Raw genomic sequence first — 23,043 nt, 5'->3', positions numbered from 1 at the left:
TTGCACTATATGGCAAATACTATTACTATTGCAATCATAAAAATAATCAATTCAAAAATAAGTAGGCTTTAAATAATTTTTTATAATTTACTTACTTGAAATGTCCAAAATACAGCAAACCGTATAACATTACTTTTTCTATCATCAAATCTTTTATCTCTTCCAATTTTTATAACCCTAAAAAGTAGGAAACCAGAAAGCCTCACACCCCAAACACATACTAGTCCTGTTACTAAGCACTGGCGGAGATCATATGTCTAGAAAACAAAGTAATCAAAAATTTACACTTTTGTTGTTAATACTGAACAGAAAAGCCAAACACATGAAAAACAAAATATCACTAATCAGTATGAGCAAAATGACGTGAGGAAGAAAGCTTATACAGAACCAGGAAAAAAAAAAAAAAAAAAAAAGATTACACCTTGCCCTTAATATTAAAATATATGCACATAGTTAATTTGTAAATTCTTCAAATGTAATGAATTCTAAATGGGAAGCCTTCAGGGACTTAATTTTGGAGGCTACTAGGCTTTTCATTCCAACTAAAAAAATACTGTTCAAGGTTTAGGCCTAAATGGATATCAGATGAATTAATGAGGTTGTGGAAGAGAAGAAGAATGTATGAGATGCATATAAAGCATAAGGTGACACAGAAGACTATGGCAGGTATAAACTAGACTGTAATCAAGTCACAAAGGAGGTTAGGTAGGTGAAGGCAGATTACGAGAAATCTTTGGCAAAGGATGCAAAGAAAAATAGCAAAGAGTTCTTTACTTATGTAAACTCTGGAAGAAAAGGGATGAATCACATTGGACCACTTAACATAGATGGGTTGACTACTGATGATCATGCACAGGTAGCAGATAAACTGAATGAATATATTCTGCATCTACATTCACACACGAGGAGTTACTCAATGAGGGCAGTGCCGGAAGTTTATCAAGTTATATTAAAGGAGGTAGCAAAGGAAGTAAGCAAACCCTTAGCCATAATTATGAGAGCTTCCTTGGACTCAGGGGAAGTCCTCATGGACTGGAGATGTGCAAATGTGACCCCAATTCAGAAAGCAGGATCAAAGGGAGACAGGTAATTACAGACCTCTTAGTTTAACTTCTGTTTCACATCTTAGTTTAACTTCTGTTTCAGGGAAATTAATGGAGGCACTGGTGAAAGAAGCATTGCAGGATCATCTAGACAAGACTTCAGTTATAGCTCGGACACAGCATGGGTTTGCTAAAGGGAGGTCTTGTCTGACCAATTTGATTGGATACTATGATGTGGTCACAAAGGAACTGAATGCCAAAAAATAATTTTGATATCATATACTTGGATTTCAGGAAAGCTTTTGATACTGTTGCACATGGAAGACTGCTGTACAAATTGGAACAGTGTGGCATTGGAGGCAAATTGCTGCTATGGATAAAGTGATGGTTGAGTGGGAGATGACAGAGAGTGGTAATCAATGGACACTGCTCTTCGTGGACAAATGTTATTAGTGGAGTTCTCCAGGGTTCAGTGTTGGGCCCATTGTTGTTTTGTATATTTATCAATGATATTGATGAAGGTATATCAGGTTTAATGTCAAAGTTTGCAGATGATACAAAGATTGGCAGGGTTGTTAACGACAGTAAAGACAGTATGCTACTCCAACTGGATCTAGATAAGTTGGGAAAATGGGGTGAGAAGTGGTAACTAAAGTTTAACATTGACAAATGCAGCAATAACCGAAGAGAAACATAGCAACTGTGTGGTACTACACTCAGGGAAGTGGAAAGTGAAAAACACCTGGGGGTAACTGTGCAGTCAAATATGAAGTTTGCTGACAGTGCAGACGGGCTGCCAGGGCAGTCATGGAGTCTTGTCAATGATATATAGGAATTTTGTTAGCAGGGTCAGGGAGGTGATTATCCCGTTATACAAGGCAATGGTGAAGCCACACCTAGAGTACTATGTACAGGCTGGAGGCCTCATTTTAGGAAGGATGTAGAGTTGCTGGAACGAGTACAGAGAAGGGAAACAAGATTGGTGAGGGGAACAAAGAGATGTTCTTACCAAGAAAGGCTTAAGTTCGGCAAATTGCAGGGCCTGGAGAGTAGGCACCTGCAAAGGGATCTAATTGAGGTGAGAAAGCTGAATACCTGAGCTGGATATCATCATTCTTCTCTTTCTTGGTGATTTCCTTCTCTCTCTCTCTCTCTTTCTCTCTCTCTCTCTCTCTCTCTCTCTCTCTCTCTCTCTCTCTCTCTCTCTCTCTCTCTCAGGGTAACTCAATTTTTTTTTTGCCTGGTGCAGCAAAAGCCTCAGGCTTCCTTGCACCATATGGCTGATAATGATAATGCTGATGGGATTCTTCCTCTTGCTCAGACTAAGAACCTAAGGGAGCAGTTTCAAATTTGAAACGAATCAATTTACACTACTAAATATGTTCATAGTCTTTAATCTGAAAAATCACAGCATCTCTTAATATTTAACACATTTTTTGTAGAATAGATGTGCAGAAATTTGCCTTTAACCAGTGGGTAGTTGATTGGTAGAACAGGCTTCCATCTTTTGTTGTGGAAGCTAATAGCCTAAACAAATTTAAGGCTGGGCTGGACAGGATTTGGAACAAATGGAGGGGTGAAATGGGAGTTTTTTTTTTTTCCTGGCTGGTACTGCATAAGCTTGCTTTCTTGCATCGCATGCCTCTACTAATGCTAATAATGAATGCAAATTTGTTAAATTAAATATATAAAACGTTTTCAAAGATGAACATTAAAAATTCCAAAAATGTCAAACACAGAAAAGCAAAATCATTAAAAAATCTAAGGAGCTGGAGATATATATATATATATATATATATTACTATCCAGTACCTGAATAATTTATTCCGATCATATGAGCTGTTTGATGACACTGAACTCTGGGTCATATCTTGTTAGAGGCATGAAAGTAAGTTTACTCTACATTTTAGGGGGGTTGCTAAACACAGAAATAGTGCTTAAAATGGCAGATTGGTTCTTGTTTTTGAAAAAAGTAGTTTTTTATAGTGACAAATGGGCCTGGAGTACTGGGGTCCATAGTTTAACAAATAGATATTTATTTACAGTATACCCAGTATAAAATAAAATAAAATAAAATATTTCAGTAGCTTTCGGAACTCGTGTCCCTTTTTCAACTGACAAATTTGAATACATTACAAGCAAAGTGTGGCACGTTACTCATTCGTCATTGTTGTAGCATGGACGTGTGCTGCCTTGTGCCAGTGATCATCCATCAATAAAACGGTTGTCTCCAGGATTGGATGTATACGCATGCCTTTCTGGCGATTTAATGCCTTAGGGTTGTTCATTATGTTTAGTGACTCTAGCCATAGGCGGTGGCGAAAGTGTCGCGCGTGGTCCACTATCTCAAAGTCGCGCTTGGGGTCAAGATCGTGGTTGGTAGCCCAAAAATGTTCTGCAAGCGCGGACTGGTCAGTTTCGGCAAGCCGGATTGCTCTGTCGTGTTCCGTGAGGCGATCCTGGAGACGTCTCGATGTCTCACCTACGTAGCAACTGTTACAGGCCCTACAGGTGATACGGTACACTACATTGCTGCGTAAGACAGGTGTGACAGGGGTCTTCACACTGGAGACAAGTGAACGTAGGTTCCTACCTGGTAATTGTACACATTTGATGTTGTAACTTCTCAAGATCTTCGAGATACGTCCTGACACTCCTGGATAGTACGGAATGTAGGCGGATGATATGCCGACTTGCTTCGGAGGTCTTGGGTTAGAAGTAAGTTCTTGTGCCTGTAACAAGCATCTGTTTAGTACATGGGATGGATAACCGCATCTGGTTAGGTCCGCCTTCACACGGGAGATCTCGTTACGTCTAATTGTGTCGGTGCTGGAATGGCTCCAGGCCCTGGAGAACAGGGTGCGGGCAGTGCTATTGAGATGGCTTGGAGCGTGGCCGGACCCGTAGTTGGTGAATTGACCGCACCACATTGGTTTGCGGTATACTGAGGTCTCTAGATGTGGGCCTACGCGATGCACTAGCACGTCCAGAAATGGGAGCGAACCGTCCACCTCTGATTCTACGGTAAACTTGATGAAATTGGATAGAGAGTTGAGGTATTCTAGTAGTACCGTTTCAGAACCACGTGGTATTATGGTAAAAATATCGTCGACATATCTACACCACGTTGTAATAGGTGTAGGTGGGTTCTGGTGTACCTGCTTCTCCAGATCTTCCAATAGCACTGCCCGCACCCTGTTCTCCAGGGCCTGGAGCCATTCCAGCACCGACACAATTAGACGTAACGAGATCTCCCGTGTGAAGGCGGACCTAACCAGATGCGGTTATCCATCCCATGTACTAAACAGATGCTTGTTACAGGCACAAGAACTTACTTCCAACCCAAGACCTCCGAAGCAAGTCTGCATATCATCCGCCTACATTCCGTACTATCCAGGAGTGTCAGGACGTATCTCGAAGATCCTGAGAAGTTACAACATCAAATGTGTGCAATTACCAGGTAGGAACCTACGTTCACTTGTCTCCAGTGTGAAGACCCCTGTCACACCTGTCTTACGCAGCAATGTAGTGTACCGTATCACCTGTAGGGCCTGTAACAGTTGCTACGTAGGTGAGACATCGAGACGTCTCCAGGATCGCCTCATGGAACACGACAGAGCAATCCGGCTTGCCGAAACTGACCAGTCCGCGCTTGCAGAACATTTTTGGGCTACCAACCACGATCTTGACCCCAAGCGCAACTTTGAGATAGTGGACCACGCGCGACACTTTCACCACCGCCTATGGCTAGAGTCACTAAACATAATGAACAACCCTAAGGCATTAAATCGCCAGAAAGGCATGCGTATACATCCAATCCTGGAGACAACCGTTTTATTGATGGATGATCACTGGCGCAAGGCAGCACATGTCCGTGCTACAACAATGACGAATGAGTAACGTGCCACACTTTGCTTGTAATGTATTCAAATTTGTCAGTTGATAAAGGGACACGAGTTCCGAAAGCTACTGAAATATTTTATTTTATACTGGGTATACTGTAAATAAATATCTATTTGTTAGTTTTTTATATTTATAAAAGGTATTTTTTTTTTTATAAAATATAAAATATTTATATACGAACATACCTTTTCAAATACGGGACCTTTCACCTTTCGCTTGTATTCAGCTTCAGGAGCATCCCTTTTCACCATCCAACAATAATCGGCTACCATGGCGACACTTCATTTGCTTTTGTATCTTTGTTCCATTGCTACAATGTAATGATGGAACTACAAAGTTTTTCATGAGCTCCAGTTTGATATGGAGTGGTGGAAGTAAAAGTTGGATGTACTAGAGATTCAAACGCTACATTCTGCATTCCAGGTGTTAAAGATTTTCGTTTAGGGCAACTCCTCTTCTCATAGTATATATCCTTGGCATGACTATCCCACTAGGAGAGAAAGCAACCATACTTAGTGTAACCCTTTTGTAGTCCTAACAAAATGGAGATTACCTTTAAATCGCCATATATCTGCCATTCATACTTCTCATAATGTACATCTAGCAGTATGTACTCCATGTTTGCACATGTTTCTTTTTTGTGGATGGCATATGCAAGAGGTATTGAAGGTAGCATATTTCCATTGGGTAATAATAGAGCCCTAAGGCTAACCTTAGACACGTCTATAAATGGTCTCCATTCTTCGGGAACATGCCTCATGTTCATTGCTGCCATTAGCCCATCAACATCCTTACAAACAGTGAGTTCACCTTCTCTTTGTTAGAATTTATCATAGTCTATTTTGAGTAAGAAATGTTGTCACTTTCACAGAATTATCTAGAAGATTCCATTGTTGTAGCCTCAAGGCCAAAAGCTCTACCTTATTCTTCAGCAATTCAAGATCTTTGATGAGGTCATTAAGCTCACTTTCTGTGATCTTATGTGGTTCAGGAGGATAAAGGTTTTGGACAAAATGGCGGATCCCTTGACGTAGATGGCTGCTGTACTTCTTCGTGTATATCAAGTTGACGTTCATCAGTGTCTTCATCTTCTTCAGTGTACAGAAAAATGGTCAGATGGTTCAGGAATAGGTAGTACTTCTTCACTGTGAGGCACGGGACGAATTGCAGACGTTATATTAGGGTACGTCACTATCCACCTTTTCTTCCTCGTCTTCCCTTTTCTAATAGGAGGCACCATACAGAAGTAACAGCCTGTGATGTGATTTCTTGACTCCCTCTATATCATGGGCACTACGAAAGGCAAAAACATCTCTTTCAATTCACCCATGCATTGAGTTTGATGAACAGGTAGCGCAGCATATATGTGGAATCCAATTCTTGTCCTGGTCACCTACTTTACACCCAAAATACAAGAATTAGCCTTTTTTATGGCTCGAATTAAGGGACGCTTCCTTGAAGCTAACATGACTTCTCCACATACGTAACAGAAGTCATCCGGACTATTCACACAACTACAGGGCATATTAATCTTACATGACACAAATACTGTGCAAAAAATAGGAATCTCACAGAGACCAACTGCTAACTGAGAACAAATCACCCATTATCTAGCTGTATTCGAGGATTACTTCAATAGAGTTGAAGGCATTTGAGACAACAATAATTTATCATGTGATGCAGAGTGAAGCAACAATTGCTGATCACATGATAAGAGTGTGGTGGTACTGAAACTGTGGTGATGCCATGCACTTTTCTGAGAGCCATAGTTGATAATCTAGAGTAACTCGCTAATATGAGACCCCCAACTGAAATTCAAAAACAAGAGCTTGGCTCTTGTCGATTAAATTTTAATGTGATTTTCGTGTTCAGCATCATAAAATTAGTCAAGATTGGGTATTTTCGTTTTCATAACATTTTATATGTTGACCAGTGTAATATAACAATCACTTATTTTGCCTTCCTTGTCTGGCAAATATGGTGAACATCTGTTTCCTTTAATATTAAATCCCTTTGTGACAGAACTGAATCTTCTGAAAGAGCATTACAGAAAAAATTATTCTTTTCATGTAGCTTAAACAGGACTAGCTCTATACCTTAGGTACCCAAGTGTAAGATAACTGTGTAAGGTTGGCAATCAGTATTCAAATAACCCTTTTTATAAAAAATAATAGATAAAAATAAATAAAATAACATTTTATATCATTACAGGAATAGGAACAATGGGTGCAATTATTAACTTGAGTACTAGCTTTTCAATACATAAAATAAAATAGAATTCACTAAATAACAGAGTGGTATCACCTAAAATTTCTGCACTTAGTTGATATATAAGGAGCCAAACCCTAAATAGCATGTTTCACATTTCAAAATCTTGAAAGAGCTAAAATTCATATATCCACATGGTTGCCATTTTCTATATGTATAACTGTTCAATTTATTAAAAAATGTATAATGTAAATTTTGTTTTCAAAACCATGTCTAAATAAGACTGCTGTATGACCTAAAACCCTTCCAGTGGTATCAAGTTGGATCAATGATGTTAGGACAGTTCCAACCAGATTATAGTAGAGATCTGATCAAAGAGCTCCTAGTGTCATGCTGGGTTTAGATGCTCCAACCCCCTGTAGTTAAGCACTCATTTGAAAGTGGCAAAACAAATCTCCTTTGGAAAAGGAAGAAAAAAAAATCACAAAGAAATTCAATCAATTACGAAAAATACCAAGAACAAATGGCTCCTCTGTATAATAACCATATAAATTACTCACTGAAGTACCATCAAATTCCACTTAGAAAACACAGTTTGAATCAAATTTGGAGGTGTGTTTAAGGTGTTGTGAAACAGTCATCAGATGTGACAGATGATCAATGTTAACAAAGGTGAACAAAGAAGAATTTTGGCCTTTGCAAGTATAAAATTCTATGAGAATTAAAGAAACGTTTATCAATGGCACCAATCATGTTGTCATCAAAAGTATAGCAGTAGAGATGTCTTCTTTCATAAAAGAGGGTGATTTTCGGGGTGCTTGAAGATACTTTACCCAACAGGAAATCTCAAACAATGGTAAAGGATTTTGGATTTGTTATTTTGTTATTTGGTTTTTAGGAGCATTAGCAACTAAGGCCATATTGCTCCGGGATATGCGGTGGTCATTTCCTGACCTTTCCGCATTTGGTGGTGACGGGCTCGAACCCCGGTCTAATCAAGAAGCGTGTGCTACGCACTGCTGCTCCTTCCCACCTGGCTACAAAGGATTTTGGAGATGACAGAACAAGTACTATTAAAAGTTATTCCCAACTATAAAAGTTAATGCCTTTTATTTCATTAAATGAACTAAAATTACCATTTGAATTCATGGAGTAAAATAAAAGCTTTAGGTCTAGTTCATATTGTCCTTTCCTATATTGTCGTGACAGACAATATAGGAAAGGACAAGGATTAATGATAAAATTATAGATTAAAGATTTTAAGCATGGATGAGCTGTTGCTCAGGTAGCACATTATAAAAGTAGTGTAGGTTTTAGTGAGTGGTCAGTTTTCATATATCCTGTTAACTGGTAAGATATCCTCCATTTTCATTGATCACAAAACAAATCCATAAAAATGGACAACAGTCCATTTTTATGGATTTCACTTTGTTATATTATTTTATTGTATTTATTTCACCTTGTTTTTTGGTTAGTTTTATTTTACCCTGTTTTTTATTTTATTGGATTTCATTGTTTAACTTGTTTTTGACAATGCTAAAACAAGGTGGTCAATAGAATCCAATGGAGAGGGACACCAATAATGATGCTGCCAAACTTGCACTAAATTTTTGAGCTACTAAACTTTCTTCACAGAGAACAGCCAATGTACACTGAGTGGACAGAAATCATGGGATACCTATTTAGAAACGGGTAGGCCCACCTTTCGCCTGGATAAGGGCAGTCACGTGACGAGGTATTGCGTCTGCTAGTTCACGAAAGCATTCCACAGGTATTTCCATCCATGCTTGCTGCACCGCTGTCCATAATTCTGTTGCATTCCTAGGTGGAGGATCCAAAGCTCGAACAGATCTTTCCACAGCATCCCAAAGATGCTCCACAGAGTTCATGTCCAATGAACAGGGAGGCCATTCCATGGTGGTAAAATCTGTAGAATACTCTTCGAACCATGTTCTAGTCACCAAGGCTCTGTGGGGAGTTGCACTGTCTTGCTAGAAGAGTCCATTGCCCTGTGGTGCACGATGGCCATGAAGGTGAAGGGATGAAGATGGACAAGTAACCGGGACAGTTCAGAGATGCATCTAGAACTGGCATCTAGAACTGGATGTGGTCAACTGGCACACGGGACCAGAGGTCCCGTGTGCCAGTTGACCACAGCATCCCAAACGTGCCCGAACGGGTCCTTGTTGACATGACAGGTGCATAGCTTCATGCAGTGTCCATGAGTTACGCACCCTCCCATCCACTCAAAATAACTGGAAAAGGAACTCATCGGACCAAGAGACCAGTCTCCAATCATCCAAGGTCCAGTGCTAACATTCTTTCGCCCATTCGAGGCATAGAGACCTGTGTCATGGTGTTAGCAATGGGACTCTGGTGGGTCAGCGGCTCCCATAACCTATGATTGACTGATATTGGTAGAGATGTTTCTGGCACCTCCCTCGTTGAAGTCGATGGTGATTTGTGCCACTGTCTTTCTTGGGTTGGCTGAAACAATGCAAGACATGTCGATAGAATTCATCCACCACCTTTCTTCACTCACAGCGCTGTCCATGATGAGATGTTATTCCAGAAATGACTTATTCCCAATACACTCTTGATACTATCAAACGGGGATAGTGCAATTTCTGTACCACCTCCGCGATAGAGTAACCCATGCATCGGGCACCCACTATCATCCCTCTTTCAAAGTCGGTTAGCTCACAACGTTAATCCATACTGACATAGCTGTTGATGTTAATCCATACTGACATCGAATTACCATCTAAGTGAATGCAGTTATGTAGTATACCTATATACCTGCCAAGCAGTGGGTTTGTCCACTAGTGAGAGGGGTGACAGCATCACGTTTCCCAGGAACCAGTTATCCCATGAATTCTGTTCTTTCAGTGTACATGAGGCATTCTTAGAAAGCTACAAAAGTGTTCATCGCATGTCATTCTAAAAAATATTTCTGGTATTTGTAGATGTTTTCTTTTTATACTCCAGAATGGCAACATAAGGTCAAAGAGGTCCACAGAACTGTTCTGACTCTGTGGCCATTCTGGAGCATAAAAAATATTTCACAGTATCATTTGGATTTGAACACAAGACAGATAATTCTGTACTTTCCGATATCACTCGGCTATGATCATATATAACATTAAATGGGTTGAATATTCCAAGAAAAAATAATAATTTGAATTACAAGAAGAAAGGCTATCTTGATAGCCTGAAGAAAGACTAATGAAAGAAAAATTTACGGTATTATTCTTAAAATTCATGAAATTTTCAAGACTTCTTGTAGATTCCCAGACATACTGAAAATTCAATACATTCCTGTTCTTGTTATTTTCTTATTTCCAATAAAGCTTTAGCACTGTTCTTCTGCTGCTATGCATAACGCCAAACTAGCTGAAGAAGCCAATGTAATGTTTTAGGTGTGAAGAAGCCAATGTCAATTTGCTTCAAATGCCACACTGTTCCAATTTGTGCACCAGTCTTCCATGTGTAACATTATCAAAAGCCTTCTAAGATCCAAATATATGATATCAAAATTATTCTTTGCATCCAGTTCCTTTGTGACTACATCACAGTATCCAATCAAATTGGTCAGACAAGGCTTTCACTTAACAAACCCATACTGTATCCGAGCTATAACTGAAGTCTTGTCTAGAGGAACCTGCAATGCTTCTTTACCCAGTGTCTCCATTAATTTCCCTGGAACAGAAGTTAAACTAAGAGGTCTGTAATTACCGGTGTCAGCCTTTGATCCTCCTTTGTGAATTGGGGTCACATTTGCACATCTCCAGTCCATGGATACCTCCACTGAGTCAAAGGAAGCTCTCATAATTATGACTAACAGTTTGCTTACTTCCTTTGTCGCCTCCTTTAATATAACTGGATAGATTCCATCCACCCCAGGTGCCTTTCTTGTGTTTATCTTCAACAATTTCTCCTCCACTTTACTCTCAGTTATTACAAGATTATCTTGCTTACTGCACAGTTGAATACACCTCTGGCATTCCCCTCCCTGAATAACTCCTCATGTGTGAATGTAGATGCAAAATATTCATTTAGTTTATTAGCTACTTGAGCAGGATCAGCAGTTCAACCATCGATATCAAGTGGACCAATCTGATTCATCCCCTTCCCTCTAGAGTTTACATAAGTAAAGAACTCTTTGCTGTTTTTCTTTGCATCCTTTACCAAAGATTTCTCGTAATCTGCCTTTGTCTGCCTAACCTCCTTTGTGACTTGGTTGTTTGTTTGTTGTTTTTTATTTGGTTTTTAGGAGCATTAGCAACTAAGGCCATATTGCTCCAGGGATATGCGGTGGTCATTCCCTGACCTTTCCACATCCTCCGTATTTGGTGGTCACTGGCTTGAACCCCGATCTAATAAAGAAGTGTGTGCTACACACTGCTGCTCCTACTCACCTGGCTACGGAGGCGCCGTCACTTGGTTACAGACCAGCTTATATCTATCATAGGCTTCTGTGTCACCTGTTAATTTATGTATCCCATGCATTTTTCTTCTCTGCCACATGTCTAATTAGTTCATCTGACATCCATTTAGGCCTAAATCTTGAACAATATTTCTTTGTTGGTATAAAAAGCCTAGTAGCTTCCAAGATTAATTCTTTGAATGCTTTCCATTTTTAATTTGCTGTTGGTAACATCATCAGTTGGTCCCATTGTATAGAATTTAAATACTGTCTCAGATCACCATAGTCACCTTTACGAAAACAAAAACCCTTCCCATTACCCCTGACGGTAGTTACCTCTTCGAGTAAATCCCACTTCAGCACACTGTGATCACTGCCACCTAGTGGTTCCTTTATCTGCAGATTCTTAATGCATGAAAAAATCACTACTGATAATCAGTTCAAGAGTATTACTCCCTCTAGTTAGCTCCCAAACATTCAACTGTAGAAAACAATCAACCAATAAATCCAGAAAGGTCTTGCTAGTGTGTGAGTGACCAACCCACAAATTCCAGTCAGTATCTGTAAAATTAAAATCCCTCATTAGAAGACAATTTGATTTACTGGCCCACTCTATTTCACCCTATAACACGCTCTAACTTCAATTTTGCATTCCAAGTGGAATGCAAACATTTCAACTGGCTGTACTTCCTTAGATTTTGTGTTTCTTAACCAATAGCATAACCCCTCCTCCCTTCCTATCCACATTGTACTCCCCAAATTCCAGTTCTGCATTTCTTATATCTGTGTGACACCACGTCTGTTATCCCAAAAATATCTGCCTTTGAAGTTTTGACCAACACCTCAAATTCATCAAATTTATTTACCAAACTCCTAGAATTAGTGTAGACAGAAGTATACATGCACCTGTTACTATTCTTAGCTACCCTAATAGAGCCCATGTATTTACTTGTTCCACGATGACTCCCAGCAGTCTCTGGAATCCCCTGCACCTTGTTTTCCAGGCTGCTGCTCATTTCAGTAGAAGCAGTGCAAGAATCACTTTCACCTCTGCCATCAGTTACTCTTAATCTATTAGGCTGTGTATCCCCCAAGTTAGCAGTTTTCTGACCCACCTAACTCTGCCTCGATAGCATCAGCAAATATTCGTGCAACCTTTCTATTTATGTGTATCCCATCCCTGTAGAAGCAGTCTCTCATGTTAACAAGCACAGTCCAGGCTGAGAAAAATTCTACCCTTTAAGCCTTTCACAATGTCTCCAGGGCTGAACTGATCAACAAGGCTCTCATCATATACTTCCTCCTATCATGTCTGGGCAGAATTCCAGACACTTTCAAATTCAACCCCATCTCACAGCTTTTTTTCAACACTGACCTGTACTTGTTAAGTAATTCCGCTGGTCTCCTACTCATAATATCATTAGTGCCAACGTGTACAACAATATCACCCTTTGTGCCCTTAAAAGATCACATCTGCTCTACAACATCATCAACCTTTGCCCCTGGCAGACATACCTTGGTCCTGTTCCACCTATCCTTTTTTTTGCGCAATATGTTCCCTGTTTCTCTGACAATAGTCACCGACAACTAGTTCCTTTGCAACCAGCACATTCTGCTTTGGGGGTTGCTGCTGTGTTGCGTGATGTTCAAGTGCAAACTCTGGCATTGATGTGGGCAGCTGAGAGTTTGATGGGCCCCTCAATTTAAATCCTTCATGGGCAACCACCCTATCCTTCAAGCTCTCATATAGGCCCAACACAACGCAAAGTTGGCGCCTGATTTCCTCACACTCCTTGCATCGCGCGTACACACAAAGACATTCCCCTTGGAATTAAAACCAATTGATTCCAGTTAAAGAAAAAATTAATGAATAGCAAAAAACAGTCCTACCTGAATTTTAACAAAGAAAGCGAAATATCAGGATGAAAGCAAATAGTCAAGATATGACAACTTGCTAAAAAACCGAGTGAAGTGAATATAACAGGGCTGTAACGGAGACCAAAGAAGTAAGCCAATAGTTCCTAGCAAATTTATAACAGCTAAAGTAACCCCGAGTATAGGGAGGAAGAATGCGTGGATTGGTCAAAGTGAACCATACATGTCTGACAGGGGAGTAGGCAATTAAACAAATGAGGCAAAAGGGCCAGAAAAGGGGAGAAAACTAGACAAACAAAGAAGCGTTGAAAGAATGCCGTAGAAGAAAAAAAAAGTGATAGCAAAAAAATAGTATCTTGAATATTGCTTTCGGCCAGCCTAATCGTGCACAAGATATAAGATGTAGTGTATAAGAACAGCAAAAAGTAATTGGAAGAATGGGAATGTAGTGGTACTCGAGCAGTCTGGGATCGTAACCCATACCTAAAGTAGGTCCTTGGACATGCCTCGTGTTTAAGTCAGTAATGGCATTGTTATGACAAATATGAAACAGAAAAATGTCTAATAAGAACAATAAAAATAAAAACGACAAAACAGTTAGTAATACAAGACAAACAAAACATAATACCCTGTAGTTAGCCAATCAGTGGGCACAGGCTTTCTACATTGTGAGACACGACAGAGGCTAGGGGATATATTGACCATACATTATATACATGCCTGAATGAAAAAAGAAGATATCAACCAGTAATTACATTGTTAATATCAATATTGTTAAAGTTTTTTAAATTTCATGATATTCAGTGCTTTCCGAAAATGATGGTAGGAAGGCTGAAGGGAAACTATTACTGAGCAGTTTATTATGGAGTAATTTAATATGGTCTAAAAGGAGAATGTTGTTGTTGCAAATACAGGTGGTTCTCGACTTTACGAGTTAATTTATTCCTAGCGCGTGCTCGTAAAGCGAAAACTCGTAAAGAGGGAATTTATTTCCCATTGACATAAGGTTAAAAATAGGGGTTACGTTCTCAAAAATGAAATTAGTTAGCTAATTAGATTATGTTTAAACAATGATTGATTTATCGAAAGAAATGAAAACAGTCTGTAAAATCAAGCAAATTATAATAATAGAGAAATTGTTTACGACTTTCAAATGTTAAAGAATGTTTATTCTTCATCATCGACTAAATGCACACTTGTTGATCACTCAATATTGGCTCAGCACTCGGTTTGTTGCACAAGGAGTCGTCAAGGAGGAGTCTTCAGAAATGTTTCAAGAGGCGTTTGTTTCCAAGAAAATCTTCTCTTAATAAATTTCATGATTTTCATGATTTGCAGTATTTATGAAATTTTAACATTCATTTTTTTCAATTAATGTTCATATTTTCGATTTTGTTGCAATGATAAAAAACTCGTAAACCCGGGAACTCGTAAAGCGAGAACTGCCTGTAGTGGCAATTCTGATGCACTGGGAAAGTATTATATTTGAATGCACTGTTTTTTAAATGTAGGAGTACCAATGTGTGAAACTGACAACATTGAAGTTAAAAGCATCTCTTTTATTATATATGTTAATTTCAGTTTAAATACCAGCAAAGTCCTGCATAAATGTAGCGTAGTTGATTACTAACAAGTCATTTATATTAGCATTAGCATTAGTAGAGGCATATGATGCAAGAAAGCAAGCTTATTCAGCATCAGCCAAAAAAAAAAAAAACACTCTCCCATTTCACCCCTCCGTTCGTTCGAAATACCTGTCCAGTTGAGCTTTAAATTTGTTTAGGCTATCAACTTCAACAACAAGTGATGGAAGTCGGTTCCACCAACCAACCACCCGCTGGCCAAAGGCAAATTTCCGCACATCTATCCGACATCCGTCCTTCCTCAATTTGAATTTATGCCCTCTGAGGTGATTATTCTGAGAAAGATGAAGAATCCCATTGGCATTGAGCATGCTCAAACCATTCAAAGCCTTATACACCTCTATCAGATCACCTCGCCGGTGCCTAGTCTCCAGACTCTGTAATTTGCAAAACTTAAGCCTTTCTTCGTAAGAGCAACCCTTTGTTCCATTTACTAATCTTGTTGCCCTTCTCTGTACCCGTTCCAGCAGCTCTACATCCTTCTTGAAATGAGGCCTCCAGACCTGTATACAGTACTCAAGATGTGGCCTAACCATTGCCTTATACAAGGGAATAATCACCTCCTTATCCCTGCTAGAAAAATTCCTGTATATCATTGACAAGACACCATGAGCTACTCTTGCAGCTCGTCTGCACTGCTCAGAGAACTTCATATCTGCCTGCACAATTACCCCCAGGTCCTTTTCATTCTCCACCACTGTCAGTGTAGTACCGCAGAGTTGATACATTGCTCTGGGGTTACTGTTACCCATATGTAGTACTTTACATTTGTCAATGTTAAACTTCATTTGCCACCTCTCAGCCCATCTGTTCAACCTTTCCAGATCCTGTTGCAGCAGCATAGCGTCAGTAGTGTCCTTAACGACCCTGCCAACCTTTGTATCATCTGCAAACTTAGACATTAAACTTGATATCCCATCATCAATATCATTCATAAACACCGAAAACAACAATGGACCCAACACTGAACCTTGAGGAACTCCACTAATAACATTAGTCCACGTTGAGCAGTGTCCATTGATTACCACTCTCTGTCTTCTGCCACTCAACCATCCCCTTATCCATAGCAGCAATTTGCCTCCAATGCCACACTGCTCCAATTTGTGCAGCAGTCTTCCATGTGCAACAGTATCAAAAGCCTTTCTAAGATCCAAATATATAATATCAAAGTTATTCCCTGCATCCAGTTCTTTTGTGACTACATCATAGTATCCAATCAAATTGGTCAGGCAAGACCTGCCCTTAACAAAACCATGCTGCGTCTGAGCTATAACTGAATTCTTGTCTAGATGATCCTGCAGTGCTTCTTTAACCAGTGCCTCCATTAATTTACCTGGAACAGAAGTTAAACTAACAGGTCTATAATTACTTGTCAGCCTTTGATCCTCCTTTGTGAATTGGGGTTACATTTGCACATCTCCAGTCTATGGGTACCTCCCCTGAGTCCAAAGAAGCTCTCATAATTATGGCTAGGGGTTTGCATACTTCCTTTGCTGCCTCCTTTAATATAACTGGATAGATCCCATCCACCCCAGGTGCCTTTTTTATGTTTATCCTCAACAATCTCTCCTCCACTTTCCTCTCAGTTATTACAAAATCATCCAGCTCACTGCCAATGTTTACTTTACCTACATCATTTTCCTTCCTGAATAACTCCTCATGCGTGAATGTAGATGCAAAATACTCGTTTAGATTGTTAGCCACCTGAGCAGGATCCTCAACTGTTGAACCATCAATATCCAGTGGACCAATCTGATTCATCCCTTTCCTTCTCGAGTTCAAGTATGTAAAGAACTCCTTTCTGTTTTTCTTCGCATCCTTTGCCAAGGATTTTTCGTAGTCTGCCTTTGCCTGCCTAATCTCCTTTGTGACTTGGTTACAGACCAACTTATATCTATCATAGGCTTCCATGTCACCCATTAATTTGTATGTATCCCATGCATTTTTCTTCTCTGCCACATGTCTCATTAGTCCATCTGACAACCATTTAGGCCTAAACCTTGAACAATATTTCTTAGTTGGTATGTAAAGCCTGGTAGCCACCAAGATTAGTTCCTTGAATGCTTCCCATTTTGAGTTTGCTGTTGGTAACATCATCAGTTGGTCCCACTGTATAGAATTTAAATACTGTCTCAGACCATCATAGTCGCCTTTACGAAAACAAAAACCCTTCCCTTTACCTCTGATGGTAGTTACCTCCTTGAGTAAATCCCACTTCAACACACTGTGATCACTGCCACCTAGTGGTTCATTTATCTGCAGGTTCTTAATGCATGAAGAATCACTACTGATAATCAGATCAAGAGTATTGCTCCCTCTTGTTGCCTCACGAACATGCTGATGTAGAAAACAATCATCCAATAAATCCACAAAACCCTTGCTAGTGTGCGAGTGACCAACCCACAAATTCCAGTCAATATCTGGGAAATTAAAATCCCCCATTATAAGACATTATATATCTGAAAATCTTTATGTCTGAGGGTAGGGAAGTCTCAGAACAGTATAGGTATAGATTAGCTAAGACACAGCTAGCTGGGCTACCCATAGGGGTATCTTTTATACAGTTTTGCCATCAAATATGTAATTATTGGAAATACATAGGTTTATGAGATTGTTCCAATATACAGAATTACAACTAGTAATATGTTTATAGTCATTGTAAATTTCATCCATGACTGATTTAAGGTTGGTTAGGTCTATGCTAGTGAATAGACTATTGAAGTCAAATGTTTGAACATGAGTGATGTTGCCATTATTTAGAGCATTAATAACTGGTATATTATTATTAATTATTCTTCTATCAGGAAGGATGTTGATTATAGGTTTAAGTAACAGTTCTAAAGTAAATAAAAGGCCTTACAAATAATGGCATAGTTAGAGGAGGTTTATTCACTGGAATGATGGTAAAATGTTTGTGTAAATCTGCCAATTGTTGTTTTAATTTGGAAAAATGGAATTTTAATCTAGTAGTTGGTTGCCCATGTGGCATAGATGTCTTATATTGATGTAACATCTCAGCTAGAGCAGCATTAATCCATAATTGGAAGGCTTCAATGGGGATGTTATGGTGGTAAGAAAGCTTAAAACGAAGTTGAGCAAATCTTGATATACTGTTTTTTGAAAAGTGTGAAGATGATTTTAGAGTATAACCTGTATTTGAAGCCATAAGACACGTTGCTTCTTAGTTCCTGGTTTGGAATAATATTTAGGCTGCCTGTGTGCATGACCAAAGTGTGCATCAACAAAAGGTTGGCAATTTGGCTGATGGCAAAAACATCCATGGGAAATGGGCTCGAGAGCAAATTTATCCACGTTGGTGGCTATATATTTATAATTACAGGCTATGAGTCCGAATGGTTTTTCTGGTGCAGCATAAGCCTCAGGCTTCCTTGCACCATATGGCTAATAAAAATAATATCTGAATCTGAATGCATTGATCAAATTCTGGCAGCCAGCAGGAAGTAGTATTAAATTATTAATGCCACTGTTAATGTTGAAGTTTTCCAAGCTAGTATTGCATTTAAATATGACGGTAGTATTATCTTGGCTGTTCAGATTGATGCTGGATTTTAATTTAAATTTACAAATGTCTGTTATAAGTAGTAGTAGTGGCATGTGATGCAAGAAAGCAAGTATATGAGCTTATGCACCATCAGCCCAAAAAAAAAAAAAAAAAAAAAAAAAAAACACACCATTCCCTCCAAATGCCTGTCCAGTTCCTCTTTAAATTTATTTAACCTATCAAACTTCCACAACAACAGATGGAAGTTTGTTCCAGCAATTAACCACCCGCTGACTAAAGGCAAACTTCCGCACATCTATTCTACATCTGTCTTTTCTTAATTTGAATTTATACCCCCTTAGATTCGTAATCTGAACACATGGAAGGATCCCATCAGAATTTAGCGTGCTCAACCCATTCAAGGCCTTATACACCTCAATCAGATCACCGTGCAGGTGCCTAGTCTCCAGCCACTGCAATTTGCAGAACTTAAGCCTCTCTTGGTAAGAGGATCCCTTCATTCCCCTCACCAATCTTGTTGCCCTTCTCTGTACACGCTCAAGCAAATCTACATCCTTCCTAAAATGAGGCCTCCAGACCTGTACGCAGTACTCAAGGCATGGCCTGACCACTGCCTTATACAGAGGGACAATCACCTCCTTTTCCCTTCTAGCAAAATTCCTATATATCATTGACAAAACCCTGTGACCTGCCCTGGCAGCCTGTCTGCATTGCTCAGAAAACTTCCTATCTGACTGCACAATTACTCCCAGGTCTTTTTCATTTGCTACCACCTTAAGTGTAGTACCACACAGTTGATACATTTCTCTGGGGTTACTTCTACCCATATGCAGTACTTTGCATTTGTCAAGGTTAAACTTTAGTTGCCACTTCTTAGCCCATCTGCCCAAATTATCTAGATCCTGTTGCAGTAGCACACTGCCATTACTGTCATTAACAACCCTGCCAACCTTTGTATCATCTGCAAACTTTGACACTAAGCCTGATATACCTTCATCAGTATCATTGATAAATATACAAAACAACAGAGAACCCAACACCGAACCCTGTGGGACTCCACTAATAACATTAGTCCACGAAGAGCAGCACGCATTAATTACCACCCTCTGTGTTCTCCCACTCAACCATCCTTTTATCCATTGTAGCAACTTACCCTTAATACCATTCTGCTCCAATTTGTACAATAATCTTCCATGCGCAACAGTGTCAAAAAGCTTTCCTGAAATCCAAATATATGATATCAAAATTATTTTTTGCATCCAGTTGCTTTGTAACCACATCATATCTTATCAAATTTGTCAGTCAAGACTCCCTTAACAAACCCATGCTGTGTCTGAATTACTGCTGCAGTCTTGTCTATATGATCCTGCAATGCATCTTTAACCAGTGACTCCATTATTTTGCCCAGAACAGAAGTTAAACTAACTGGTCTGTAATTACTCGTGTCACCCTTCTATCCCCCTTTGTGAATTGGGGATACATTTGCACATCTCTAGTCCGTAGGGACATCCCCTGAGTTCAAGGATGCTCTCATAATTATGGCTAAGAGTTTGCTTAGTTGCTTTGCCGCCTCCTTTAATATAACTGGATAGATCCCATCCACCCCAGGTGCCTTTCTTATGTTTAACTTCAACAATTTCTCCTCCACTTTGCTCTCAGTTATTACAAAATCATTAAGCACCCTGCTACAATTTGATAACCTTTTGCCATTTTCAAACCTTAATAACTCCTCATGTGTGAATGTAGATGCAAAATACTCCTTCAGTTTGTTTGCTATCTGAGCAGGATCATCAACAGTGGAACCATCGATATCAAGTGGACCAATCAGATTCATCCCCTTCCTTTTAGAGTTTATATAAGTAAAGAAATCCTTGCTGTTTTTCTTAGCATCTTTTTCCAAAGATTTCTCGTAATCTACCTTCGCCTGCCTAACTTCCTTTGTGACTTGATTACAGACTAGCTTATATCTGCCATAGGCTTCCGAATCACTTGATAATTTATATGCATCCCATGCATTTTTCTTCTCTGTCAAGAGTCTCATTAGTTCATTTGGTAACCATTTAGGCCTAAACCTTGAACAATATTTCTTAATAGGTATGAAACTTTTAGTAGCATCCAGGATTAAAAGGTGAAGTAAGTGTTTAGAAGTGAAATTAAAGGTGAGGAAGAACCTGTAAAGGGCCTTTATGATGCTGTGTTTAGTACAAAATAGCAGATCATGAATCATCTGTACATTAAATTGACTGTTATCCCATTCGGTGATGGTTTGTTGAAAGTCACCCAGCTTATATTTATACATAGGAATAATGGTACTTTTGGGTTTGTGTTTCCTGTAAGGGCTGGATTTACCCAGGCCTTTGATGACTTGGAATTTGTCATATATGCAAATTTCTGTAATATTATTTGTGATGATTTTGAGATTAAACTTATTATTGAGTCCATATGGTTAAAGAGTTTTTAACTTTAGCATGAATTCTTCGTGTCTATTTCTGGCGCTAGGGCAGGTATTTGTGCTAGTATGGAAATATAAATGTTGGTAAAACAGTGTGACTGGAAGTGATAGTACTCAATTTCTTGATCAGAGTTGTTATGGTTATTGCAATTATTGATATCCGATCTATGTAGGTTAAGCCTGAGGTGAAGTTTATTACCAGTTTGTTCTACATATTTCATATTGTAGTTTATTATATAAACCATCTTTTTATTTTTTTAAAATAAAAAGATGGAGAAAAGCTTTGTTTGAAAAAATACAGAAAAACTCCCTGCCCAATTATATTATGATGGTGAGACAGAGAAGGAATAAAATAGAGTAAAAAACATGGATTCTTCTGCATAAATCAAGAATTAACAGCTATGTATGCATTAGCACAGCTCCCAATCTGTACACAATCCTAGTTTTTAGTTCTCTTTTTATTTCTATTGAGTGAATGATTTGCTTTAAATAAATAATTGTGAACATATTCATGATTGTTCACAGGTATGTACAACTACAATATAAAAAAAAAATTGATTTCTACCATAAATACCTCTGCAAGAAGAAAAGTAAGTATGGCAATTATGATAAAGTTTGCACCTCCACCAAAGTCTGTCAGTTTGTCAAACTGGAATGAAGCTGCTATGGCAAAGAAGATGAGTTGCATAGCAACAGTTATAATAGCACTAACAGCAAGATGATCTTCATCAAAAATTTCTATGGCCATGATTTGTGCTGAAAATGTAAGAATTATTAATTTATTAAGCATTCATTAAATATCAGTTTATAACATTACAAATTTTATAAACAGATAATGTTATTTTCCCATTCCAATAAAAATTTATTCTGATAATATTTTTACTTAACTTCTTAAAGCTAACTTACAGTGAAAATGCAAAATCTTTTTAAAAAAATTGTCATAATCATTTATTCATAAACATGAAATCTACTGCAAATATTAACTATAGTAATAAAAACATTTTAAAGAAACAAGCTTTATCATAAATTTTTTTTGCATTTAACATAGATTAAAAAGAGGCTCCAAATGAAACACCCATTGAAATACCTTTATAAAAGCTATATAGCAGAAGCCAAACATCTTTGTTGTAGGTAGTGGAAGTAATTTGTCAGAGAGGGATCACTGATTACTGCAACCCAAATGCACTATTTTCGACAGAATTAAGTAGATTTTTCAGAGAAGCTTTGGGAGTATCCATACAGAAATTCTATGGATAACAGTAAAACAGATATGGAATTTGTACAGATATTTGTATAAATTTGTATAAATCAGAATAAAAATTGTGAGCAAAATATACAACTGAGGCTTCTGATGAGGAGAGAAAGCTATTATTTTAACACCACTTTTTTTTTCTTTTTTTTTTTAATTTTGAATGACAGGAAGCAACTAATAGAAATATGTACTGTACATTTTTTCTGCAGTGGCAAAGATGGAAAGTATCACTAAAAACAGTAAAGGATGGCACAATCTTGTATTTTTTATTCATCCATACACAGTACTTTCTTGATTTATTCAATGTGTACACATATATAAGGACCCTAATTCTGCATAAGAAATAAGGTGGGATGCATGCATGCAAGGAGGACCATGATGATGCAATAGGGTTCAACTCCCAAATTATATATGTTTGTTCATGTAAAATGTGAAGTAGCCCAAAAAATTATTTTTTGAAGATAAATGTTTATAAAAGTATACTGATTGCTGTGACTTCTTAGTTCATGTTTTTATATTTTGTTCTCTTTTTTTTTTTAATTTTATTAATTTTAATATTGTTTAATTTTAGAAATTAAAATTTTATTTTTTACTATAAAATAAAAATAGAAATTTTTGTTTTTTATTTCACCTTTTCTTGGTTCTACTTGATAAATGGAGCATCCATAATTCAAAAAAGTCTGAGACTGGACCAAGAGCACTGTCTGACTTTCACAAC

At 38.3% G+C, this 23,043-nt stretch overlaps 1 protein-coding gene across 1 annotated transcript in view; it reads right to left on the bottom strand.

Moving 5' to 3' along the window:
• LOC150079097 (uncharacterized) overlaps positions 1 to 21,821 on the bottom strand; it is a 114,924-nt gene extending 93,103 nt beyond the window's left edge. The window contains exons 1-2 of the mRNA XM_090382950.1: positions 21,648 to 21,821; positions 96 to 257 (exon numbers count right to left, since the gene is read on the bottom strand). Of these exons, the coding sequence (XP_090239076.1) occupies positions 96 to 257; positions 21,648 to 21,821 (336 nt within the window). The remainder of the gene's footprint in view (positions 1 to 95; positions 258 to 21,647) is intronic.
• Positions 21,822 to 23,043: the final 1,222 nt, after the last annotated feature.

Source organism: Mastigoproctus giganteus, chromosome 10 (genome assembly GCF_048544385.1).
Source record: "Mastigoproctus giganteus isolate SK-2022 chromosome 10, ASM4854438v1, whole genome shotgun sequence".
Lineage (NCBI taxonomy): Eukaryota > Metazoa > Arthropoda > Arachnida > Uropygi > Thelyphonidae > Mastigoproctus > Mastigoproctus giganteus.
Note: the sequence above shows the minus strand (reverse complement) of the source record. Positions and strands in the feature narration are given on the sequence as shown.